At 38.5% G+C, this 25,444-nt stretch overlaps 1 protein-coding gene across 1 annotated transcript; it reads left to right on the forward strand.

The window, feature by feature from the left end:
- Positions 1–222: 222 nt before the first annotated feature.
- Positions 223–15,143, forward strand: LOC117304104 (centromere protein U-like). Its single transcript, XM_033788605.1, has 10 exons — positions 223–589; positions 4,884–4,971; positions 5,890–6,061; positions 7,243–7,709; positions 9,385–9,511; positions 9,940–10,045; positions 10,521–10,599; positions 11,463–11,572; positions 12,153–12,312; positions 14,825–15,143. Exons 1-10 carry the CDS (start codon positions 489–491, stop codon positions 14,939–14,941), a joined length of 1,527 nt encoding a protein of 508 aa, XP_033644496.1. The 5' UTR covers positions 223–488; the 3' UTR covers positions 14,942–15,143.
- The last annotated feature ends 10,301 nt before the right edge of the window (positions 15,144–25,444 follow it).

Genomic DNA, 25,444 nt, shown 5'->3' on the forward strand with positions numbered 1-25,444 from the left:
TTATTTATTTATTTATTTATTTATTTATTTATTTATTTATTTATTTATTTATTTATTTTTTTTTTTGGGGGGGGTGTACAAATAAAACAACTGGGAACAAAACAATTAAAACTGGCAAGGCTATTTAGGGGACCTAGGCCCATTCTTGTGTAGTTCGTTCAAATGGGCCTAATTAGCCTATGTTTTTTTTTTTTTTTTTTTTTTTTTTAATTAGGATATTCGACAACTATATAATGGTGGACTTTTATTTGTGAATGCTTATTTTAATGTTTCCTTGCATCAAATTTGTTATTGTTAGTTATTAAATAATTTTATTCGGTCGGAGCATTGAGTCCTCCTCCGTGGTCAGAGAGAGTGCAGTTGTTTACATTTAAAAACAAAAACAATGATTTTTATTTTCGGGGCACTCGCGCATCGCTCACTTGAAACTAAAGAGCGCCCTCAATAGCCGAGTTTAGGACAGCTTGATATTCGCGCGATTGCCCAAAATGGCTTCTCAAAGCAGTCAAGAAAGTGTTGCTTCTAGACAAGGAAAAGTCACCACAATCGTCCCAGAAAGATCGAGGGCAACAACAAGAAGAAGATTAGCGTGAGTTGATGTAGCACGTAGTTAGATGATATCATACTACTGACCGAAAACAGTCGTGTTTGTACTACAAACTGTTAGTGTTTGTGTTCGTTTAGCGTGGACTGAAAGTGAATGTTTGGAAATGTCATTTTTGTTTAAAACAAGTTGTACTGTTTTTTTGTGACCCTGTTTTCATTGTTGTTATTTATATAAAAATCAACGAGTTTGGATTGCTGAAATACTCTATGCTGAAAGTGATCTTGTTAAGTGTTTTAGGCCCTCTAGTAGTAGTGTGACAGTGGTTTTGTTATTTAAGTGATTAACTGCTTAAATAACATTTGCACACTCACAGTCTCACTCACTGTAAAAAGTGTAAAATGTTTTTTAGTTAAACAATAAAACAGTCACTGGGACACTGCCTTATAACTCAACTGTGCTGTGCATGTTCGGTTTGGTTTGGGTTTCTTTCCACATTCACTGAATAAGTAAGTCGGTTGGAAAAGTTTCCGTATGGCGCCACCACTTTTTCATTCAATATGAAATAATATATAGTATCTCCCTAAGGCTCTGGATAACTTTCCGTATGGCGCCACCACTTTTTCATTCAATATGAAATAATATATAGTATCTCCCTAAGGATAACTTTCCGTATGGCGCCACCACTTTTTCACTCATTTTTACAAAAAGGGATATATCAATCAGGTAAATTGGATACTATATTATTTTATTTCGAATGAAAAAGTGGTGACGCCATACGGAAACTTTTCCGTATCTAATTTACTTCAATGAGATATCCCTTTTTGAAAAAATTTGTGAACATGTGGAAGTGGTGGCGAGGTGCGGAAAGTTATCCAGTCGGTTGACAAGAGGCCATGACATGAAGCTCTACGAAAAAAGGCGAAACAAAGGGCTCAATCTCAGAAAACACTTCTTCACACAACGAGTTGTAGATAACTGGAATAGACTCCCAGCCAAAGTGGTCAACGACAAGACAACCAATCAGTTCAAAAACAGCTTCGACAAATACCTGAATGAAAATGGATATGGGGTGTTAAAAGGCATATAAGCCTACAATATTAAAAATCCCATCAAACCTTAAGTGTAAGTGTAAGTGCTGGCAACCTACAAATACCCTTTTATTAAAGGGCCCAACTCCTTCAATATCCTCATTGCTGAAGTGTATGACAAAGAAGGATTTGGGTTTTTAGTGATCTGCAGCAGAGGAGGATTTTGAAGGCTTTGGGACACTATGAGTTTGTATGAGGATGAGATTAAGAAGGACTTGGGGTATTAGGCTATTTTTACAAAGGAGGATTTTGAAGGTATTAGGTCTCATGTAGCTTGGCCAAAACAGGATTGTTAAGGTTTTGGGCTCTTACCGGCGGAGACATATTATTTTGTTTGGCAACTGAAATTTTCTTTGTTAGCTTGGTCATTGTTTTAGGGTCCACATGCAAAGGGTGTTCATTGTATACCACACAGGCTTTGTAAACACACCATTCATGCCATTGGAATCTTTGGAATTTCTCAAGGGCATTGTCCTGGCCATAATACAGCTGGGCACTTCCATTTGGTTGAGGGTAAAATTATAAATTGATTTCAATAACAATAAGCCAAATTCAGTGAGGTACATAGGTCAATGGGTATCAACAATATGAAAGTTTATGTGATTTTAATATCAATGAAGAATTATGTAATAACTAAGTGCTGATTCCCCATAAAAGTCAGTGCAGATTGCTACTCCTCCCCTGTCTACTTCAGACAACCATTGAGTTAGCATGTCGTCAAGAGAAGCTAGAGCACTACAGCAATCTTTGACTCAAGAGGAGTCTGAAGTGTTTACGAGAGCTGCCATGGAGAAGAATAAAGGGAGAGTGTATAAAGGTGCAAGCAGAGAGAGAGGAAGAGGGAAAGAACCCCTACCAAAGGCAAAAGATGGAGGTTTTTTGCGTCGTCAGGCTGAGGCAAAAAGACAGGAGTTAAGAAGCGTCGTCTACACCAGTGCCAAAGCTGCTGGTATCCGTTTGGGGAAAAAATACCGGGCAGTTGTAAGCTCCTCTGAGAGTGAGGACGAATACCTGGACCAGGCGGTGGGAGCGATGATGGCGGAAGACCAGTGTGCAGAGTCATCTAGGCAGACCGATAGCAGTGTTGTAACCGACTGGTTTGGAAGTCATGATGAGGATGAAGAAGAAAGTGATGGTGATGACGGTGATGATCCTGGCCAGGATTATTGGGGTGATGAAGATGGGAATGATCCCGACGTCTCTGATTCGGATGATGATGAAGACGATGAAGAGGAGTACAAGGCCGATGAAGATGACGAGGATGAAGAGGAAGACAGTGACATCCCTGAGCCTGCCCCAAAGGCAAGAAAGAAACAACAGACACCAAAGGAAAATGTCAAAAGAAGAAGAAGAGTGGCAGAGCCAGAGTCTGACAACGACCCAGAGCCTCCCATCGCACAAGCACGGGACTACCCCTCAGATGATTATGGCTGGACAAGATCACTCCAAAGTGTGATGGTGCGGCCCTTCAAGGGTAAAAAGCCGCTCGGTGCTTGCTTCAAGCGTTCCTCATCGGCCCTGAAGTATTTCGTCGAGTTTTTCCCGCTGAGTTTGCTCCTTCTTATAGTCAAGTGGACAAACATGAAGATAAGAGCAGCGGGAAAAAAGGCAACCAACATAGCAGAGATTCGAGCTTGGTTTGGGCTACACATCCTCATGGGACTGATCAAGCAGGCCAACTATAGGAACTACTGGTCGACCCACCCAGCTCTGAGGAATAACCTGATTTCTGCAACCATGGCAAGGAACCAGTTCAACGTACTCAACACCTTTCTGGCCTGCAATGACCCAGACAAGGATCCATCCTACTTCGACAAGGCCCACCAATACAGATACAAGAAAAGACACCCCCTCTACCCACTGGAGCCAATATGGGAGTGTGTCCGACAACAATGCCTCCACAAATACAACCCGGGAAAGAACTTAACGATCGATGAGGCAATGATTAAATATCGAGGCTTCAAGGCATCAGTAAAGAAGTTTTTTATGCCGCTAAAACCCATCAGAGCTGGCTTTAAGGTCTACGTCCTCGCAGAATCAACAACTGGCGCTATACTGAACTTCATCGTTCATCCATGGAACGATAACAAGCCGACAAAGATGACAGCTATCGCTCTGAAAGTAGCCAAACACCATCTTGAGCGCTACCACAACATCTTTACCGATAGGTTGTATACGTCAGTGGATGCCAGGGCTCTACCCCAAACGGTGCAGATGGTGCATAAGCAACAACGGGGTTACATCATCAGGACGATTCAAGACAACGAAGTTTGGATGCAAGCAGTGCATGCTAAATCTATGTCCTGGAGCTTGCTTCATCAAGTTTCATGAGCATGCCAGCAAGCCAGCGACCGACTCAACCTCAGCAGTAGACTCCAGCACATCTAATGAGCGCTCCAAGCAGAAGAAACGAAGGAAGACAGACAAGAGAGAGAAGAGGAAAAAGAAGAGTCGGGGAGAGAAGAAACACAGGATGGAAAAAGAGAAGGAGTAACCACAACCCCCCCCCAAAAAAAAAAAAAAAAAAAAAAAAAGGCAATGATGACATCAGGATATTTTTCAATCTGAGTGGGCGATGAACTTATGGTACGGACTCCACCCTAAAATATCTGTTGACTGAGCCAAGAAAAAAAACAAACAAAGAAACTATTCAAAATGGCGCAAATATCAAATATAATACACCAAGGGCCCCAACTGAGCTCTAACCTAAATCATAAACACATAAGGATTTAGAAGGATTTGGGATAGTATGTTCATTTACAATAAAGAGAAGGATATTGAAGGATTTGGACACTTTAGGTTTACGACAACTTCAAACTGAAGGATATTGAAGGACTTGGGCAGTATGTTTCCTAATAGTTTGGTCTGTTAGGGTTTTAAAGTAAGTTGTATTTCTGCACCTGCAGCTGCACTTAATTTGAGTTTCCTCAAGAGTTAGTCTAAACCTTCTATAAATCCATTTCTGATTAATAACCAAAAGGGCACAACCAACCACAAACTTTCTGAATGATGGATGTTATTGTAAACTTTTTTAGTGTTAATTAACCAACAACACTTGTACGTTACGTAGTAGGTAATTTATTTTGTTTAGTTTAGACATTCAGTTTATACATTAATTTTAGGATTGTGCTTTTGTTTTGCATTTCAAGAAACGATTTATCTTGGCCACTATGGTTTCATTTCAAAAGTTAACTGGCTCTCACATTATTTTCAATGAGTTAGGATTGACTGAGTTGTTTGCGTTTCAGGAAGAGACAGACCACACTGAGAGCGTTTACATTTGTCCGTGACTGGGAGGCAAGACAATCGCCGTTAGCTCGGGTTTTTGAACAAAAGGTACAAGAGGAGTTTTTTTTACAAGGAGAACCCTTTCTCAACAAAAAATAGTTTTAATTGAGGAGTCTTAGATCTTTGTCACAATACATTGTGATTTCCTCAAGTTTTAACTCTTTAAAAAAATCTTTCTCGAAGGCGACACACACACAAATTTTACAACTGCGAGTCAGTCCTTATTGGATTTTAGATGACCATCACACAAGAAAACTGTATCTGAACAGCTTGAAAATTGCATAAAGTTCAGCTGACTTTGGTTGTTACAATCAAAATATTGATGACAATGATGTTTACCTGCTGAAGATTGTGCATGGTTTTTCAAACTTTTCACAAGATTCAGCCCAAATTTCCACTGAAATTTTTAATATGGTTCATCACTCAAAACATAAACGCTGTCTGCAAATATGTTATCAGCTTAACACTATTGGTAATCACTACTCAAAATAATTGTTAGCATAAAAACTTATTTTGTAGCAAGCAATTGGAGAGCTGTTAATAGGATAAAACATTGTGAGAAACGATTCCCTCTGAGGTAATACTTTTAGTTTTTGAGAAAGTGGTAGTTTCTCACTCAAATATTTAACAACTTCAGGCCTGAAGCCATTTAAGGCATCTGGGAGCACACAAATTTGTGCATGTAGTAGTTTTTTTTTTCCTTTCATTATTATCTTGCAACTTCGATGACCAATTGAGCCGAAATTTTCACAGCCCGTTTGTTTTTTCATACATATATGTTGGGATACATCAAGTGAGAGTACTGGTATTTGACCAAAAACAAAGGTGTCCAGTGCCTTTAACTTGACAATTGTCTCCATATCTTTTTTCTAGTAATTTTTTTTTTTTTTTCAACCCCAAATCATTTAAAACTTACCCAGTCAGTTTCCCTTGTGGTTTATTGTTTTAATTCTTAATCAATTACAGGATGACGACGATGCAGCTTCCTCCTCCCGTAGCTCAGTCACCATCTCACCGTCTCCTCAAGTCCTTAGTCAGGCTTCTTCTCTGTCATCATCCGGTAGACCTAGAGTGAGCCCAGGTCCCATCATCATTGCCAGTCCATCTTTAAGATCACGCCCAAGTTCTCAAAAGAAAAGTAAGAGATCAACAAATTAAAGAATTTAGCAGTTTTTTGCTCGGCAAGGAAACCATTAAAGGCAGTGGACACTATTGGTAATTACTCAAAATAATTATTAACATAAAACCTTACTTGGTAACAAGTAATGGGGAGAGGTTGATAGTATAAAACATTCTGAGAAACGGCTCCCTCTGAAGTATTGTAGTTTTCAAAAAAGAAGTAATTTACCACGAATTTGATATTGAGACCTCATATTTAGAATTTGAGGTCTCGAAATCAAGCATCTGAAAGCACACAACTTCTTGTGACAAGGGTGTTTTTCTTTCATTATTATCTCGCAACTTAAACGACCAATTGAGCTAAAATTTTCACGGGTTTGTTATTTTATGCATACAAAATGTTAGGATACACCAAGAGAGAAGACTGGTCTTTGACAATTACCAATAGTGTCCAGTGTCTTTAGTTTAATAATAAAAATAATAGGTGCTCTTATCAGAGCAGCCACAACATGCCACAATTTGTAATTTCCATTTAAAGGCAGTGGACACTATTGGTAATTGTCAAAGACTAGCCTTCACAGCTGGTGTATCTCAACATATGCATAAAATAACAAACCTGTGAAAATTTGAGCTCAATCGGTCATCGAACTTGCGAGATAATAATGAAAGAAAAAAACACCCTTGTCACACGAAGTTGTGTACGTTTAGATGGTTGATTTCGAGAACTCAAGTTCTAAATCTGAGGACTCGAAATCAAATTCGTGGAAAATTACTTCTTTCTCGGAAACTATAGGACTTCAGAGGGAGCCCTTTCTGACAATGTTTTATTCCATCAGTCTCTCCACATTACTTGTCACCAAGAAAGGTTTTATGCTAATAGTTATTTTGAGTAATTACCAATAGTGTCCACTGACTTTAAGAATTATTCTTCATTATGCGTATAAACTAAACAACTTTCGGGGTCATCTCTTAACAAGATAAACTATTGAAATGAAATTTTCACAGGTTAGTTTTAAAGCATATCAATATAGAGGATTAAAAAAATAAACGGTTAAAAAAAATACAGGTAAACTTTCCCTCGTAATCGGTCACAAATTGAGTGTTATCCCATGGCACCAGCAAATAACTGGCCAATTTGATGATTGCTTTTAAAATAGTTTCCTTATTTATCAATGACGCCTCATGATTTTTTTTATGTAGCGTCCTCGCATACTTCATCCAACCTACATCGTTCGTCTCGTCGTGGTGTGGTCTCAGATGGGGGTCTTGCAACCTCCATCCTGGGGCACACTCCATCTGATTCGAGCGCCGCTCCTGTAACCAGCCCTGAAGCATCAGTCATTCCCCCTGCAACTTCGACACCCGCATCCAATGAGGATCCCAGCGTGTCACATGAGGGCTCTTCACAGGGGGTCCCATCCGCTTCGGTCGAAGGTCACGATGATAGTGCGGACCGTGATGAAAGTGCCATTCCGTCAGTCACTTTGAGTCCAGTGGTCAACGATAGTCCGACCGTAGCGGCCGATCAGACTGCCGATTCTAGCCAATCACAGATGGGAATTGCCAGCCCAGATGTCACCGTGAAGGGTCGAAGGTCAACTGGTACACCTCTTATGCAATGGAGAAATGATCAGAGTCGATTTCTAACACCAGGTGAAAAGTCATTGGTGAGTTTCGTTTACAACATTAGAGAGGTTTCGCAAGCGTGAGGATGCAGATACAGATATGGATATGATAACTGTATCCATTCACGTCCGCTGCGTGTTGGATTTTGTTTCGCGAAATATAGGTATGTGTCACTTGAGTGCGCTCTCATTCATCATGAGTGTTTTTCCCGACAAGCATGACCTATAGAGACTCTGTTAATTATACACTGCATTTTCTCATCCTTTTTCTTGCAAATGACTAACAATTTTCTATCTATATCAAGCATTGATACCAGTGAAAGCAATTCCGTTGGAAATGTTTTTGATAGACTGGATATGATAACTGTATCCATTCACGTCCGCTGCGTGTTGGATTTTGTTTCGCGAAATATAGGTATGTGTCACTTGAGTGCGCTCTCATTCATCATGAGTGTTTTTCCCGACAAGCATGACCTATAGAGACTCTGTTAATTATACACTGCATTTTCTCATCCTTTTTCTTGCAAATGACTAACAATTTTCTATCTATATCAAGCATTGATACCAGTGAAAGCAATTCCGTTGGAAATGTTTTTGATCTGGAACGAAAAGACAGCTAAAAGGCTGCAAAACAGTATCGTTTCTTCTACGATGTGTATGAGCTCCTGTATCCGTTGCTAACGTGTAAATGCAAAATACGATAGTCGCGGATACGTCTCACGTGAACACACAAAGTGTTGTATCGATATCTGTATGTGTATCCGTAGACTTGCGAAACCTCTCTAATGTCAGTGGTGCTTGTAGGTTCCTTGAAAATGGTGGGTTCCCTTGACAATTGTAGGTCTCCTTAACAATGATAGGTTTCCTTGATGGTGGGTTTCCTTGACTATGGTAGGTTTCCTTGACAATTGTAGGTCTCCTTAACAATGATAGGTTTCCTTGATGGTGAGTTTCTTTGACTATTGTAGGTTTGCTTAACAATTGTAGGTTTCCTTGACAATCATAGGTTTCTTTAATGGTGGGTTTCCTTGTAAGTTGAAGGTTTCCTTAACAATGTTTCCTTGGCAATTGTAGGTTTCATTCATAACATAACATTACAATTACAATTTAGGTTCCCCTAATGGTGCGACTATTGTAGGTTTCATAAACCACTTCACATCGGTGACAAGTATTTTTCCTTGTGAAAAAATATTCTGAAAAGTTAGTATTCTTTTAAGCAATGGACACTGTTGGTAATTGTCAAAGACCAGTCTTCTCACTTGGTGTATCTCAACATATGCACAAAATAATAAATCTTGAACTCAATCAATTTAAAATTTTAATAAATTTTGAACTCAATTGGTCGTCGAAGTTGGGCGATAATAGTGAAAGAAAAACACCCTTGTCAGGCGAAGTTGTGTGCTTCCAGATGCTTGATTTCGATTTTTGAGACCTCAAAATCCAATTCTGAGCTCTCAAAAACAAATTCGTGAAAAATTACTTCTTTCTCGAAAACTACGTTTCTTCAGAGGGAGCCATTTCTCACGATTATTTATACTATCAACAGCTCCCCGTAATGGGACTCGTTACCAAGTAAGGTTTTATGCTAATAATTATTTTGAGTAGTTACCAATAGTGTTCACTGCCTTTAAGGTATCAATTTAATCAAGTCTACGTCTAATCAACATTCAACAAAAACTTCCCTCTTCAATATTATGATCTGAACTTGTCCTTACAGAGCATTATCACAAAAACTCCAAAGAGTGGACCTGTGTCAAGACAAGGTGTATCCAGAAGAAGAAAGCTATCCCCACCACCAGAGGGCGACCAACAGCAGACTGCCACTGCTCCAGGAGCTAAGAAAGGTAACAAGTCTGGAAACTTCCAGTGCACCTTTAATACTGAGAGTTTGGCTTAGTTTTCCCGTCAGTAAAAACTCAAACACTTTAAAGGCACTACTGGTAATTACTATTTTAAGCATAAAAACTTACTTGGTAAAGAACAATGGAGAGCAGTTGATAGGTTCATATATTGTGGGAAACGGCTCCCTCTGAAGTAACGTAGTTTTTGAGAAAGAGGTTATTTCTCACTCAAATTAAAAGGCTTCATTCCTGAAGCATTTGATCAGTCATCTTTTTTCGCCAAAAAAAAGACTGTTCCAGTTTGATATTTTTTGGGGGTTTAATACCAGTATCAGAAATGTATCGAGGATTTGTTAGTATTTATTAAAGTAAATCAAAGCTGGTGTTTTGCAGTTGTTGGATAAAACATGTTCTTTCTTTTTCTTCATCAGCTAAAGTTCGCCTGTGGTCTGGTAATGGCCGCCGCCGCGTAGCAACGGATGTAACCGATTTAGACATAGTGCTGAATACACTGGAGCAGGTTACCGCTGATTACAAGTAGGTACCTGTGCTGTTTGTCAAGTTGGATACCAGCTATACTTGAAGAGAGGCCATAATGTGCACACTGGATGTTTTGATATTATTTTATTTATTTATATATTTATGAGGTATCGCCCAAATCACATGGCGGGACGGCCACTTCAAGTTGAGAGCTACATTTAACTTGATTGGGGCTGTCTACCAAAATCAACTGCCACCAGGGGCACGTTGCCCCCAACTCTGGGGCTGAAACATGCTTACCCCCTTTACAGTCTGTAAGGGTGAAGGCATGGGTTCATCCACTAGGATCCTGGCTGGTAGAGCAGAATGCACTACCTTCCTAATATTAAGTGCCTTGCACAGGGGCACAAGTGTCATGACCGTGTATTGAGCCCACACTTTGCAGCTGACAGCACTGGAGCTTCAGTCCAGTGAAATAGACTGCTTGGCCACAAATATGAACTTAATGGTTGTTTTTATTTTATTTTTGCAGAAAGAAGTTAGAATCTTCTTCACAGAGACGAGCACTGACAAAGTTCTTCTACATCATGAAGAAGGAATTAGTGGACAAGGTGGGTGTTGTTGCCATATGGCGGGAAATTGATTACATTTTTAGCAGCCAAATACCTTCTTTTTTTTGGGGGGGGGGACCAGTATTCTCTTTTGGTGTATCTCAATATATTGCATAAAACTACAAACATGTGAAAATTTGGGTCATCAATTGGTCATCAAAGTTCCACGAATATAATGAAAGAAAAAAACAACCTTGTTGCAAAGAATTGTGTTTGCTTTTAGTTGTCTGAGAAAGGCTTCGTGTGATTCCTTCAAGGTGCTACGGCGCATTTAGCAGCCACAAGTAGGAACACTGGGGCGAACCCCTTCTCTTTTCGATAAGTGCATTGGGTTCTTTTGCATGCGTTACACAGCACATGGGACCAAGTGCTTTACGTCCCATTTGAAGGACGAAGCAATGGTTAAAGTGTCTTGTTTAAGGACACAGTGTCACGGCTGGGGGTTCGAACCCACACTCTGATCAGAAACACCAGAGTTTGAATTTGATGCTCTTAACCGCTCAGCCCTGTAAAGAACTATCCTGCTTACTATTAACTGCTACCTGGACGGAAGGCAGAAAATTGGCTGGGACTACTACTTTAGCTTTAGTGGATCGAGGGGACTTCTCGTTATAAATTCCTATACAGCGGAGTGAGTTCTTAATTGGTCTCAACGCTTGGACTAGCTTGCTCTAGTCATTGTCAGGAGATAGAATGTAATATAAAGCAAGAAAAAATCCCAAAAGGACATAATCTACCTGTACAGTTGATACACACATGGTGTTACTGCAAGCCAAATATTTATAGAAATATTTTACACGAATTTTAAAGCCACATACAGCTTCAGTAACTGTTAATAATTATTTAATTTTTTTCTGAATTAGATTGATTTAAGCCAGGAGTATAAGGTCTTGAAGAGCGCCCTCACACGGATGACCGCTACAACCCGCAAACAGACGAAGAGATTACTGTTGTTGCAACAAGAAAACGCTAGGTATTGCTTCAAAACGGGTTTCTTTATTAACAGTTACTACCCCAAATGAACACTTGTACAGTATATGTATATATGTAATAATGAACAAAATTCATATATATGTGGAGTGTGATGATGCAGCTCAAAGCCCAAACCCAAGTTGGGCATAAAGATTGTGTTTATCAGGTTGTCCTCAGATGTATGAGGGAGTTTAGAACGCTTGATGCAGCTCAAAGCCCAAACCCAAGTTGGGCATAAAGATTGTGTTTATCAGGTTTCCTCAGATGCATGAGGGAGTTTAGAACGCTTGATGCAGCACGAAGCCCAAACCCAAGTTGGGCATAAAGATTGTGTTTATCAGGTTGTCCTCAGATGCATGAGGGAGTTTAGAACGCTTGATGCAGCTCAAAGCCCAAACCAAAGTTGCCCATAAAAATAGCATTTATCAGGAAGTGTCAATGGGAACTATCTTTGGTTGTTGTCTCCACTGATTTTCGAAACAGTCGCATCAGGGAGGGAGCTAAAAACCCAAGTTGTCTGTAAAGACGGCGTTTTACCTCTGGTTGTCTCAACTGATTGTCTTCTCTCTTTGTCCACACAGATTGAACAGTCGCATCAGGGAGCTAAAAAACAACTCCTCATACAAGAAAGATGAGGCAGTAGAGCTTCATGAGATCAGTACATTCCTGACTGATCTTCAGCAGCTTCATCAAGACTTGGATAATACTGTCAGAGGAGACGAGACGGGAGATGCTAAACCGGTAAACCAATATCAATCTAGTCATCTAGTACTTTTCAAGTACAGAAAAATCTTGCTTAACAGACACTGGTTGCAAGTCATAAATCTGTCCTCAGAAGTGCGATCTCAAGCGATTGGGAAAAGGACCACGCGCGCAAGTGGCCTTTTACAACTTGACTGTGATTTCTAATGTTTTTCTTTATAAATTTTGATTTTGCTACCCTTTTGGTAGCAAAAAGCCAAACCAATCAGAAGCGAAATGGGTCAGCTGGTCAGCATACATTAACAAATTGTGCACACTGCCTCTGGGAGAACAACAATCATCCATCTTAGATTCGTTTCTAACTCTTTTTTGGGGTATGATATTTTCATGTCTGTTGCGTTCTCTCCACCCTTTTCCAGATTATGTCCAAGTAGTTAATCCTTCATTCTCTTATCTATACTATTAAAAGCGTAACCTGCGCCATCTTGGATTGAAATTAGAAGGTCCAGTGGCATGGCATCCTTTCCGAGTTCAACAACATCGTTGTGGAATTCAACACGGTTGTGTCGTTTCAGCAGCGGGTTGCAAGTCTACAAAACCCTGACCCGAACTCCCACTTACGAGTCTTCTGATTGGAGGAAGTTTGGGCAGCGACCGTGTGTCAACCACTGGTCGATGTTGTTACTAGACTTCCTAGAAATCTTTCTGACAGGCGACTCATTGGACAGTGTTTCGCAGATGGTTCTCCGGATTGGTTCACCCATTGCCCCTTGCCCGCCCACCCGGCATTCGATCTGCCCCTTTTTGGTCGGGTTACTTTCACGTTGTGCTAAGCATGGTTCTCCGGAGTGGTTCATTCATTGCTGCGCAGGGGGTCGCAGAGGCTGGGTGCCAGGACAAAACCGAAACAAATCTCACGAATTTGCATTGAATGAATGAAGTAACTCAGATTGATGTTTCGCAGGCGACCATATGTCAACCAGTGGTCGATGTCGTTACCAGACTTCCTTGAAATCTTTCTGACAGGTGACTCATATGTTGAAAAGATTATAAATGGAGAATAATTTATAAAAAAAGCATTGACTTCCAAACGGCATGAGAAATGGACAAGGACGGGATCAAACGGAAGCTTTATAATTTTGGAAACATTGGGTAACTATAGGGCTATAGGCTGGAAGGAGCCTGTGGAAATTAATAAAATTTGGGGGTTGGGGGGGTGGGGGCTTTACATTTCGAAATATTTGTGAAAAGGATTTTCATCATCTAGCGGGGTGCCGCGCGAAGCTGCTAGTATTATTTATAAGCGTACTTTCTAAACTCATTTCACCATGAACTCGCTTCCATTATTGTCTGTCTTTTTGGTATATTCCGTTAACTCAACCCTTTCTTAAAGGCAGTGGACACTATTGGTAATTACTCAAAATAATTATTGGCATAAAACCTTACTTGGTAAGTAGTAATGGGGAGAGGTTGATAGTAAAAAACATTGTGAGGAACGGCTCCCTCTGAAGTGCCATAGTTTTCGAGAAAGAAGTAGTTTTCCACGAATTTGATTTCAAGACCTCAGATTTAGAACTTAAGGTCTCAAAATCAACCATCTAAACGCACACAACTTTGTGTGACTAGGGTGTTTTTTCTTTCATTATTATCTCGCAAGTTCGATGACCGATTGAGCTCAAATTTTCACAGGTTTGTTATTTTATGCATATGTTGAGATACACCAACTGTGAGGGCTAGTCTTTGACAATTACCAATAGTGTCTACTGCCTTTAACAAATGGACGAAACTATCGTGTTTTGATTGGTTAATCACTCGGCACTTTGCATACAAGTTATGAATCATGCACGTTTCATACTTTGCCACTTGACTCGCACGTGTGATCTCCCCCCCCAGTCCGAGTCGCTTGGGATCGTGGCTCTACCAAGCTGTCCAAGGCACGAAGGCCTTGACAAAAGGCTATGAATGTGGAGGATGTGTGCTGTCCATAGGCTAACTTTCTCTTCGTTTTGAAGCCACTGTGGGCGCAGGCATGTTTTTTATGTGTTGCGTGAATTCGTAGTTTTAAGAGAACACATTGCCGCGACTATTTTACATTCGGCGTTGCGCTTACGTACGCAACTGTCCACTCGCGTACGTCCGCGCTACAAAAACCGTAACTTCGACTTGATTGCCGTACTAAAAAACGTAAAGGCGACTTTTAATCATGACGCACATGACGCTCGCAGTTTGTGCGCTGATCAGCAGATTGTGCGTTCACATTTACTGCATTTTTTGCACATAAAAAAGAACAAATGCACTATCATGCAAATAGCCGTATAATTGCTGTACAAAATTTCAAGCTTTTGTATTGGTTTGTAGATAAACATGGATGCGCCCACACGGCTTCAAAAACTTAGTGCGTGTATAACGGGGTGTTAGCGCTCTAGTCAATATATATAGCTCTATGGTGCTGTCAGACATAAAACATTTCAATGGTTCCATAAGGCTTTGTCATAACTCTCAAATTTCATGTGAATATAAACCACTTGTATTTCTTGGTGTCTTCTAACAGGAGTTTAGCTCTCCGAATATCGGCCCTCTATTGACCGATGTGAAAGGTTCGTCGAGATCAGCTTATAGTCTAAGATCTGTCAACAATCAACTTGAGAAATGGTTAGAGGCTCATTGAAGGTTGCAGGCCAATCAGAGACGAGTAGGCAGTTTGCCCGTCATATGTAAAGTATAAATATTATGAGAAATATTGTATAGAAATATTAATGGATTTAAAGGTAATATACAGGACTGTAAGGGTAATGAAATTTGTTAAAGGACACCTTTGGTAATTGTCAAAGACCAATATTCTCACTTGGTGCATAAAATAACAAACAGGTTTGTTATTGAAAATTTCAGCTCAAGCGGTCGTCGAGGTTCAAGATAATAATGAAATTTGTTAAAGACACCCTCGTCACACAAAGTTGTGTGCTTTCAGATGCTTGATTTCGAGACCTCAAATTCTAAATCCGAGGTCCCGAAATCATATTCGTGGAAAATTACTTCTTTCTCGAAAACTACTTCACTACAGAGGGAGCCGTTTCTCACATTTTGTTATACTATCAACCTCTTCCCATTGCTTTTTACCAAGTAAGGTTTTATGCTAATAATTATTTTGAGTAATTACCAATTACTACTGCCTTTAAAGGACACCTTCGGTAATTGTCAAAGACCAGTATTCTCACTTAACATACGCATACAATAACAAACCTGTGAACATTTGGGCTTCATTAGTCATCAAGTTTGCAAGAGAACATTGAAAGGAAAAACACCCTTATTGTACAGATCTGTGCTTTCAGATGCTTAATTAAAGGCTTTTGGCCTGAAGTCAATTATTATTTTAGTGAGAAATTACCTCTTTCTCAAAAACTTTGCTACTTCAGAGGGAGTTGTTTCTCACAATGTTTTAAACTATCAACAGCTCTCCGTTGCTGGTTACCAAGTAAGTTTGTATGTTAACAATTATTTTTAAGTTCAAAATTACCGGTAGTGTCCAGTGCCTTTAGTTTTAGTCTGAAAGGAAAAACACCCTTATTGTACAGATCTGTGCTTTCAGATGCCTAATTAAAGGCTTTTGGTCTGAAGTCAATTATTATTTTAGTGAGAAATTACCTCTTTCTCAAAAACTTTGCTACTTCAGAGGGAGTTGTTTCTGACAATGTTTTAAACTATCAACAGCTCTCCGTTGCTGGTTACCAAGTAAGTTTGTATGTTAACAATTATTTTTAAGTTCAAAATTACCGGTAGTGTCCAGTGCCTTTAGTTTTAGTCTGAAAGCCTATTGATTATGAAGTTCATACTAGATTGGAACCACTTTTTCTGAAATCGACTCATATTAAATAACCTTTAAAAACCACAAAAGCTGATTTCAATTTCAACCAAAATTAGGACAATGTGTTTACCTGCTGAAAATTGTGCATGGTTTTCACTGTTTTCTCCTGACTCGCACAACGGATTAAACTTGAATTTTCACAGGTTTGTTATGTCATGTATATGGTTAACCACACAAGACAAGAACAATGTATATGACTATTTTGTCAGCTCTACCTAATCTGTATAATACCTATAAATCGATGCTTTTTGCTAATCTAACGTTGGATGCAATATGCCTTCAGATATCAAGACATCTGTGTCTGCTATTTTGCATATTTGTACAAAGCTCATATATGTATATAATATTATTACATAAATTCAATAACCTTTTGTACATTTTTTTATGTACATTCAAAATTCATAAAAACAAGTAAAAAACAAAACATCAGATAAAACGAAATGTATATTTATTTATTAAAATATCTGATTGATTCGTTTTGATGCACTTTGTATTTCATATTTTGTTTGAGGAAAAATTTACCTCAATTGAGACTTTGAGAAAGACTCTGCTTGGGCCAGGGTCCAATTTCATAGCGCTGCTTAATGGTAAGCAACTTTGCGTGCTAACTGTAGCAGAAAAACTTGCTTAAGCCTTAGCTCATTTCACAGGTTAGCAGAAAAATTTGGCCGCCGTATTGAACGTTTACCATGGATTTGCATTGTGATGTCATTTATTTTTGTGCGGTAAGCACCGGAAGATTAGCATGCCTTTTTGTGTGCTTATGGTTAGCAGCGCTATGAAATAAAAATTGCACAGTAAGCACAAAATTTGCCACTAAGTAGCGCTATGAAATTGGGCCCAGGTTGACTTGTCAGGCCATCAACTATTTTTCGCTTTTAAATAAAATGGCCTCTGAGATTACAAAAAGGGGTCATGAAAATGACCTCAACTGAAAGGTCATATTCCTACTAAAATGCTAAATCATACACTCTTGATTTGTGAGTTGTAGAACAAAGAGTCATTCCAACAGCTTTATTCCACATACCGCATCTCTTTGGAACTCCTTGCCTGGTGGATGTTTCCCTCCATCCTACAATCTAGATTGTACTATTGTACAATTCCTGCCTCCAGCTCTCCACAGTTATTTTCATGCTTAATCATTTTCTTCTTGTAGTCCCTTACCTAGAGCGACTTTAAAGGCAGTGGACACTATTGGTAATTACTCAAAATAATTATTAGCATAAAACCTTTCCTGGTGACGAGTAATGGGGAGAGGTTGATGGTATAAAGTATTGTGAGAAACGGCTCCCTCTGAAGTGCCATAGTTTTCGAGAAAGAAGTAATTTTCCACGAATTTGATTTCGAGACCTCAGATTTAGAACTTGAGGTCTCGAAATCAACCATCTAAATGCACACAACTTCGTGTGACAAGGGTGTTTTCTTCTTTCATTATTATCTCGCAACTTTGATGACCGATTGAGCTCAAATTTTCACAGGTTAGTTATTTTATGCATATGTTGAGATACACCAACTGTGAAGGCTAGACTTTGACAATTACCAACAGTGTCCACTGCCTTTAAGCCTTGTTTGTTGCGAACTTCATAACAAATTTTTGTTGTTTTACACCGAAAGGTCATTTCAAAATTATACAATAAACCGAAAGTGATTGGGAATGGTCAGGTGCTACCCCTCAAGTAATTTGTAATTTATTTGGTAGTTTCTACCGAATTTAAATCAGTGATCACTGATGTGTTTGTGTAATGTTATAAAATAGTTACAGTTTGTTTAACTATGATTTAAACTATACTTTTAAGATACTGACTAATATAGAGGCCGATAACACTAGGGCTAGAGGAGCCAAGTTGGTAGAGCGCTGGTATATTAAAGGCAGTGGACACTATTGGTAATTACTCAAAATAATTATTAGCATAAAACCTTTCTTGGTGACAAGTGATGGGGAGAGGTTGATGGTATAAATCATTGTGAGAAACGGCTCCCTCTGAAGTGTCAGAGTTTCCGAGAAAGAAGTAATTTTCCATGAATTTGATTTCGAGACCTCAGATTTAGAACTTGAGGTCTCTAAACGCACACAACTTCGTGTGACAAAGGGTGTTTTTTTTCTTTCATTATTATCTCGCAAGTTCGATGACCGATTGAGCTCAAATTTTCACAGGTTTGTTATTTTATGCATATGTTGAGATACACCAAGTGTGAAGGCTAGTCTTTGACAACTACCAATAGTGTCCACTGCCTTATCCATATGTCGTTGGTTCAAGTAAAAATCCAGTCAATTTTTCTTTGTTTAAATTCAAAACTAACTATCAATTATTTATCTGATTTAGATTCTTTATAAATTTGCTAAAAGATTTTATTGAGTTAAATTTTCTTCATCGCTTCTAAAGTTGAGTTATTCCCTTCCAAAATGCAAAAAAAAAAAACGGGATGTCGATTCTCTGGATGATTCTGCTGATATTTGCAATCTTTTGTTGTCTGAGCAATTTTTTCGGCCTATACATGCTTAATGACCTAGGCCCTGGAACACGTTACCTGCTGTAAAACGAAACAATTATTTTTTGTATCAATTAAACATCACCAGAATATCACCTGGTACAGCACATCTTGACATGAAATGTAGTATTTTTATTCATGAATATTTACTCCTCTTTCAAAAGGGTTTCGAAAATCAAAACGGAAAGACCTACCGGTACATGAAAACGATGACTGTTCTCCATCCCTCCACCCCTTATGTTCCGACAACCATATAAAAAATATTTAAAAAATCTAGGTTTAGGAAAACACACCATGGGTTTCGGAACATCGGGATGTCGGAACATAAATGTTTGCGAACATAAAGGTGTCTGAACATAATGTGTTACCATGCATATGCCGGATACTATATTTCATTGCCCTCCACGGAGACAACAAAGGCGATTGCCTCCCTGCCCCTTGGTACCTTTGAAATGCTCCAGTAGAAGTGTACACTTTCCTCATCCCTTAACCAAGGAGAAAATGCCTTGGTGCCCTTGCCCTTTCAAAAACGAAGCATTGGAGACCTGCCCATGAAAAATGTTTACCCCGGGCGTAAATACAAACCAGTCATATCGTCTTCTTATCCACCCAAACATTATTAAGGAATGACAATACACCCATGCTATAATCCTGAAACGTCCACCTGTAACCTCTCCCATCGAATTGATTATCCGGGTGAATGGCAACATTTGTAGTCTTGGTTCAAGACGTTACTATATCATGCTTAACCCGACAGAGGGCGCGCTTTTCTTCTTAGATTCAGCGGTTGATGACTGTCTGTAGTAAGAAATTGAACCAAGTGGCGCCCTCTGTCGTTGGAATTGATCCATTTCGGTGCGAACGTCTTGAAACCAAGACTGTCACAGGTGTACCGCCGATGACAAAGCGATGCTCACATACTATTCATCTTTTTTCGATCTGACCAGACAAAGTGGCTTGGGGAATATTCCACGGACCACCATCTGTTGATTTCCCACCGTATCTCTGAGAAGCAGAGAATGTTTGTTGTCGATTTCACATAGAGTGAGGATGCGTTATATCTTGAGATTGGACCTAACTTGGGAATTGTTTTAATAACTCCTAAGGAGTCCTAAGTTAGGACTATCTTTGTGAAATCGAGTGACCCTGGGGTGGATTTCACAAAGGTAGTCCTAACTTAGGACTAGTCCTAGGCAATGCTTATAAGAGATAGGACCAGTCCTAAGTTAGGATGAGTTACTGGTCCTATCTCTTAGCATTGCTTAGGACTAGTCCTATGTTAGGACTACCTTTGTGAAATCGACCCCTGGTGTCAGATAAAACCTGCGAAATAAATGTTGACACTGCCTATATTTTGCAAGTTGTTTTTTTCGTTAGGTTTTTCGAGAAACATCACTTTAAAAATAAATGTGTCTAACTATCGTCTTTTCAAATCCACTTTCTTCAATGTTTTTTTGTGTTCAACAATATAGGGCTACATGAGCAAACTGTTAACAAAAAAATTGTAATTGTCGTGTGGTAGTATGGACAACAATGAAGACACCATGCCAATTTCATCATGTCTCACTTAGTGTTGTTGTAAACAACCGAAATCGGCTATTGCGGGTGAGGTGCTTTTTGAAGTTTTTCGGATACTGTTTTCCAAAATATTATTGGCTTTATTTCACAGAGAGAAATATTTCGCAGAAAAAATGGTTCCACACGAATAATCATAAGCTTTCGAAGCCATATTGAGCATTTATTTGATATCCTTGCAAACCCAGTTTTTACTACTTGTAATATCATCAGATTGTTGTTTTGTTCGTGAAGAAACCGCCCACAGCCAATCAACCAGATAACTTTGTCTGGAAAGTTATCAAACTTAAGGGAAACGATCTCAAAAGGTACTCAATACTGGACTGTTTGTTTCAACTATAACCTTAGTTATAAAATCAATTCTCAGTTTGACCAATTGGATAAGCGGAATAACATTGTTGTTGCAGTTTGTGCTTATAGCGTCACTTTGAAGTTTCGATCGGTATTTTTTTAGGGGGGGGGGGTCGGATGGGTGTACCATCTCGATCCAAAAGGTCATCGATTTTATTTTGACATCCGGTGAAAACACTGGGCTGGTTTTCAATAGAGATCAATTTCTGACTTTGCTCTAGTGTCACAAAGACGTTGTTTTTTAGACCATGATCATTCAGGGAGTTGAAGATCGAATCTGAAGGAAATCTAACATCAGTCTGGCGAGAGTTGGCAAATAATTTAAGAGCTTTGTGGCAGCTCCCGCAAAATAAATTCGTGACATTTTTTTGCGGTTAATTAAAATTGTTTGAGCTTTGCACAGGCTGGCTCTTAACTACAAACAACTGTGCAGGTTGTAAACAAATGGGTGACAATAAAGAACAATGGAACACGTTGTCTTGATACTCTGTTTCTTTGAATTTTGATAAAATCTCTCAGACTTGGAGGGATTTATCTTCGATGTTAACTTGGACATGGATTTAATTTTGATGGAAAGTGCAGCGATTCTACACCGGTTTAACGCATCGTTTAATACCTTTCTGGAGAACCAAAGGTAAGGTGTATTTTTTATGTAAAGTGGATATTGTTTTAAAATGCATGAATTTGATACAAAAGTAAATGTTGTTGTTAAACCCAAGGCAGAAAATGTATGGCAGTTTGTCACACGCAATTTCCAGTTTTGGTTTATGACTTTTTGACTTTTCAACAGGGACTTTATTGTCTCGAAACTTCAAAGATCATAACTTGCTTTGTAAAAGAAAAATCGGACACAATTTTATATTTTAGAGAGAGATTTATGAAGAATACCAGAACAAAAGTGAATGTTTAAAAACTACAAAATAAAAGATGCAGTGATGTTTTCTCACAAAGAAAATATGCATAAAGGTGTGACAAGAAATCTTTTACTCATGATTGCCGTGAGATAAATCCCTAAATATCAAATTTTTCTCTTGCATACTGCTTTCAAAAGATGTGACTCAGGAAACACTGATGCTTCAAGAAGGCAGAGCAATGCGTCTTATCTATACAACCATCTTGAGACACTCCACCCAGAAGACAACATCATCCAGAAGTCAGATCCCAAAACCTCATCCAAGCTAGATCAGGAAGATTTACTTCTCCGAATAATAGAGAGAGAAGACGGAATAACTGCTCCTGGTGGTGCAGAGACGCAAGATGAAGGAAACCAGCGGATGACATCGGGTACCAGTGAGTCTCGTGATGGGAGTGATTTAACCATGGATGTGATAGGATGTCTGCCAGATAATACGCAACAGGTAATGTATATTAAGAAAACCGTATTCTAAGAACATTTAAAGAAAAAAGGAAAAAAATCAACTGCTACTTTCGGTTGTTATAACAAAACTTGAGAACTTGAGAAGTGTTATGCTAAAAGCTAATTTCGGTTGTTATAACAAAACTTGAGAACTTGAGAAGTGTTATGCTAAAAGCTGCGTATGGCTTTTCACTATTTACTCCTGCATTCAAACTGTCTCAAGCTATATAATAGGTAACCTCAGCAGTCTAGTTGGTAAGACAATGCTCTAGAATTGGGTGGGTTCGAATCCCGCCCGAGTAATAACATACTTGGGAAAGTATTGAGTATGTAGTGCTACATACATCGGTGTGTGGGTAAAAAAAAAAACCTGACTCACACAACAGAGCCTACATTTTCACAGTTTTGTTAGTTGATCACACGAAACGTAAACACTGTCTGCGAACTTTTCCAGCTCTAATAATGCCTATCTACTCTCTAAATGTAAAAGAGTGAAAAACACCACTCTTTACATTTCGAGCTGTCCCTCATTATGGCTCTTCAAAAAGAGTGGTGGTTATTTCACTCTTTTAGTGGGGTTTCACTCCAGGACAGAGTGAAAAATCACTCAAAAAGATGCAAACTTCAACCTCAACGAGTGCAAGACCACTCCAAAAAGAGTTGTCCTTCATTATGGCTCATCAAAGAGTGCTTTTTCACTCTTTTACATACAGAGAGTAAGAATGTTTTTGATAGGCAGGGGATTCAGACAGGTTTATTTTCGCGTTATTTTCAGCTTTAGCTTGTCTTGCACTTCCCTCGATATTGAAAGCCTATTCTATGTACAGCCTTTCCTTCAGTATTGACTTTTTTTTTTTCTTTTTCTTTTAGGCCATCAAAAGTTTTGCAATCAAAAGGGAGACGGAACATCTCGTCTTATCATTCCCGTTCATGGCGGACGTTCTAAGAAAATTAACACTCAAAGACTGGACCAAGTCAAACAGAATCTTAACCCCCATGATGTTTTGCGACCATTCTTTGAGGCTGACAAGCTCTCACCGAGCTGCAGTAACTCTCGCGCCTGATTTTGAAAGGTTTGTCAGCTTCAATTTTGCATTTTTCAATTAGGTTGGTATTTCACTCTTTTTTGAATAGACCAATGGGAGACTTTCTGGGACGATAGAGGGCAGCAGACTTACCGGGTAAATCCATTGTTCTCAGAATTATGCGCATGTTCAGAACTACGTAAACAATGGAAATTTACCCGGTATGTCTGCTGCCACCTAGCGTTGGAAAGTCTCCTATTGCGCTCCGTGCGTCACGTGACCTATAGTTGGTATTGGATGTAAACAAACACGGCGCACTGCAAAATCAGAACTAATTGGGGAGGGAAGTGTGTGTATCAAAGTGAAAACCACTTCTAGAATTGTAGCACGTCTTGCGAGAGAGATATATAGAATTTGATTTTCACAATCTCCATTTTATTCCCGTCTTCATTAAAACAAATTATTTAAAGCCAGTGGACACTATTTGTAATTACTCAAAATAATTATTAGGCTAGCATAAAACCTTACTTGGTAGCGAGTACTATGGGGAGAGGTTGATGGTAATAAAACATTGTGAGAAACGGCTCCCTCTGAAGTGACGTAGTTTTCGAGAAAGAAGTAATTTTCCAAGAATTTAATTTCGAGATCCCAAGAATAGAATTTGAAGTGTCTCGAAATAAAGTATAATATGACAGCACACAACTTCGTGTGACAGGGGCGTTTTTTCGTTCATTATTATCTCGCAAGTTCGACGACCGATTGAGCTCAAATTTTCACAGGTTTGTTATTTTATGCATATGTTAAGATACACCAACTGTGAAAGCTAGTCTTTGACAATTACCAATAGTGTCCACTACCTTTAAGTGAAACACAACAAATGTTGGAACACCCAGTTGAGATCAGATACCAGTCATACCAGTATGCGTGATAAATAATAACTACAATAATAAATAAATAAATAAATAAATATATAAATAAATAAATAAATAAATAAATAAATAAATAAATAAATAAATAAATAAATAAATAAATAAATAAATAAATAAATAAATAAATAAATAAATAAATAAATAAATAAATAAATAAATAAATAAATAAATAAATAAATAAATAAATAAATAAATAAATAAATAAATAAATAAATAAATAAATAAATAAATAAATAAATAAATAAATAAATAAATAAATAAATAAATTAATAAATAAATTAATAAATAAATAAATAAATAAATAAATAAATAGATAAATAAATAAATAAATAAATAAATAAATAAATGTATAAAGAAAATTAATTTTGGTTTTTACCCACTCTTTTTGTCTTTTTCTAATTCTAGACTTGCTCTATGCGTGGTCCAGTTTACCATCTACCGCAGTGAAACCACAGAGGGCGTACTGCAACATTACAAGCATTTACTCTCCACAATTTACCAAGACTTGCCGAAGATACATTTTCAATTTCCCGTAAGAAGTTCAAGAACCGAAACTATAGACATAGCTTTTTTATGATAAGAGTGCCGTAACAGAAGGCTGCCAAGTTATGGGGAAGTAAAGAAATACAAAACTGTTCATATTATATAGAGCGAAATTGGAACCAACGACCTCCGGATTAACGTGCCGGTGTCCTTGATAATTCCATGGAGGTATAATTCTGACCGCCAGAGATTTGGTCCCACTCATGTGAAATTAATGTGGGTTGGAGGATGATTCAAAAGAGGGCGAATTCAGAAGAAGTTTGTTACAAAAAATTAGTATAGGCAATAAATAGGCTAGTTCAAATTTTTAAAAGAGAGAAACGTTATCAAAATCTCACCATCACTGATTAAAATGGAAAAACAACCACTAAGTTACCTTGTAAAAAGTGAGTTAAAAAGATTAATAGCACTGGGTAAAAAAGATCGTCTGAACCGGTTTGTGTGAGTAGAGAGAGAACGGTACCTTCCTGATGGGAGAATGTGAATGAATGAGTGTAGCGGGTGAGTTGGGTCCTGGGCATAGAGTCTTATTATATAGCTCTATGGTCCTGGGTTATAACTTTCAATTTATTTACATACTGTCTGTCTAGGATTTCAATAATATCTTTGTCGGGGGGTACCCGTCAGAAGCCATAACCATTTTATAGCCAGGGAGGAATCCCACCCGAAGTTTACGAGAGAAAAAATTGTAACTTTTTCCCTTCTTCTTGTTGGTGTGTGTGCAGCGTATTGTGATCCTTGATAACTCAACAGACCCCGGGATGATATCGTCCCTCTGTACTGATTTATGGCGATCTATGTTCCCGTCGTGTCACCGCAGAACACACGTGAGTTTTAACTTGTTTTAGTCATTATTCAAGAGACCAGACTATTACTTGCCGTAATTTGGTTTCCCCGATTTGAGTCAGACCGTTATTGTTCATGGTGCCGCCGACTTGATTACTTTAATTCAAATCAATTTAACCAAACCGAGGCTGGAAGGAAAAATAGTCTGGTTCCTTTTTGAACACTTGGCGCACATTATTTTTTATGAGATACA

Source organism: Asterias rubens, chromosome 20 (assembly GCF_902459465.1).
Source record: "Asterias rubens chromosome 20, eAstRub1.3, whole genome shotgun sequence".
Classification (NCBI taxonomy): domain Eukaryota; kingdom Metazoa; phylum Echinodermata; class Asteroidea; order Forcipulatida; family Asteriidae; genus Asterias; species Asterias rubens.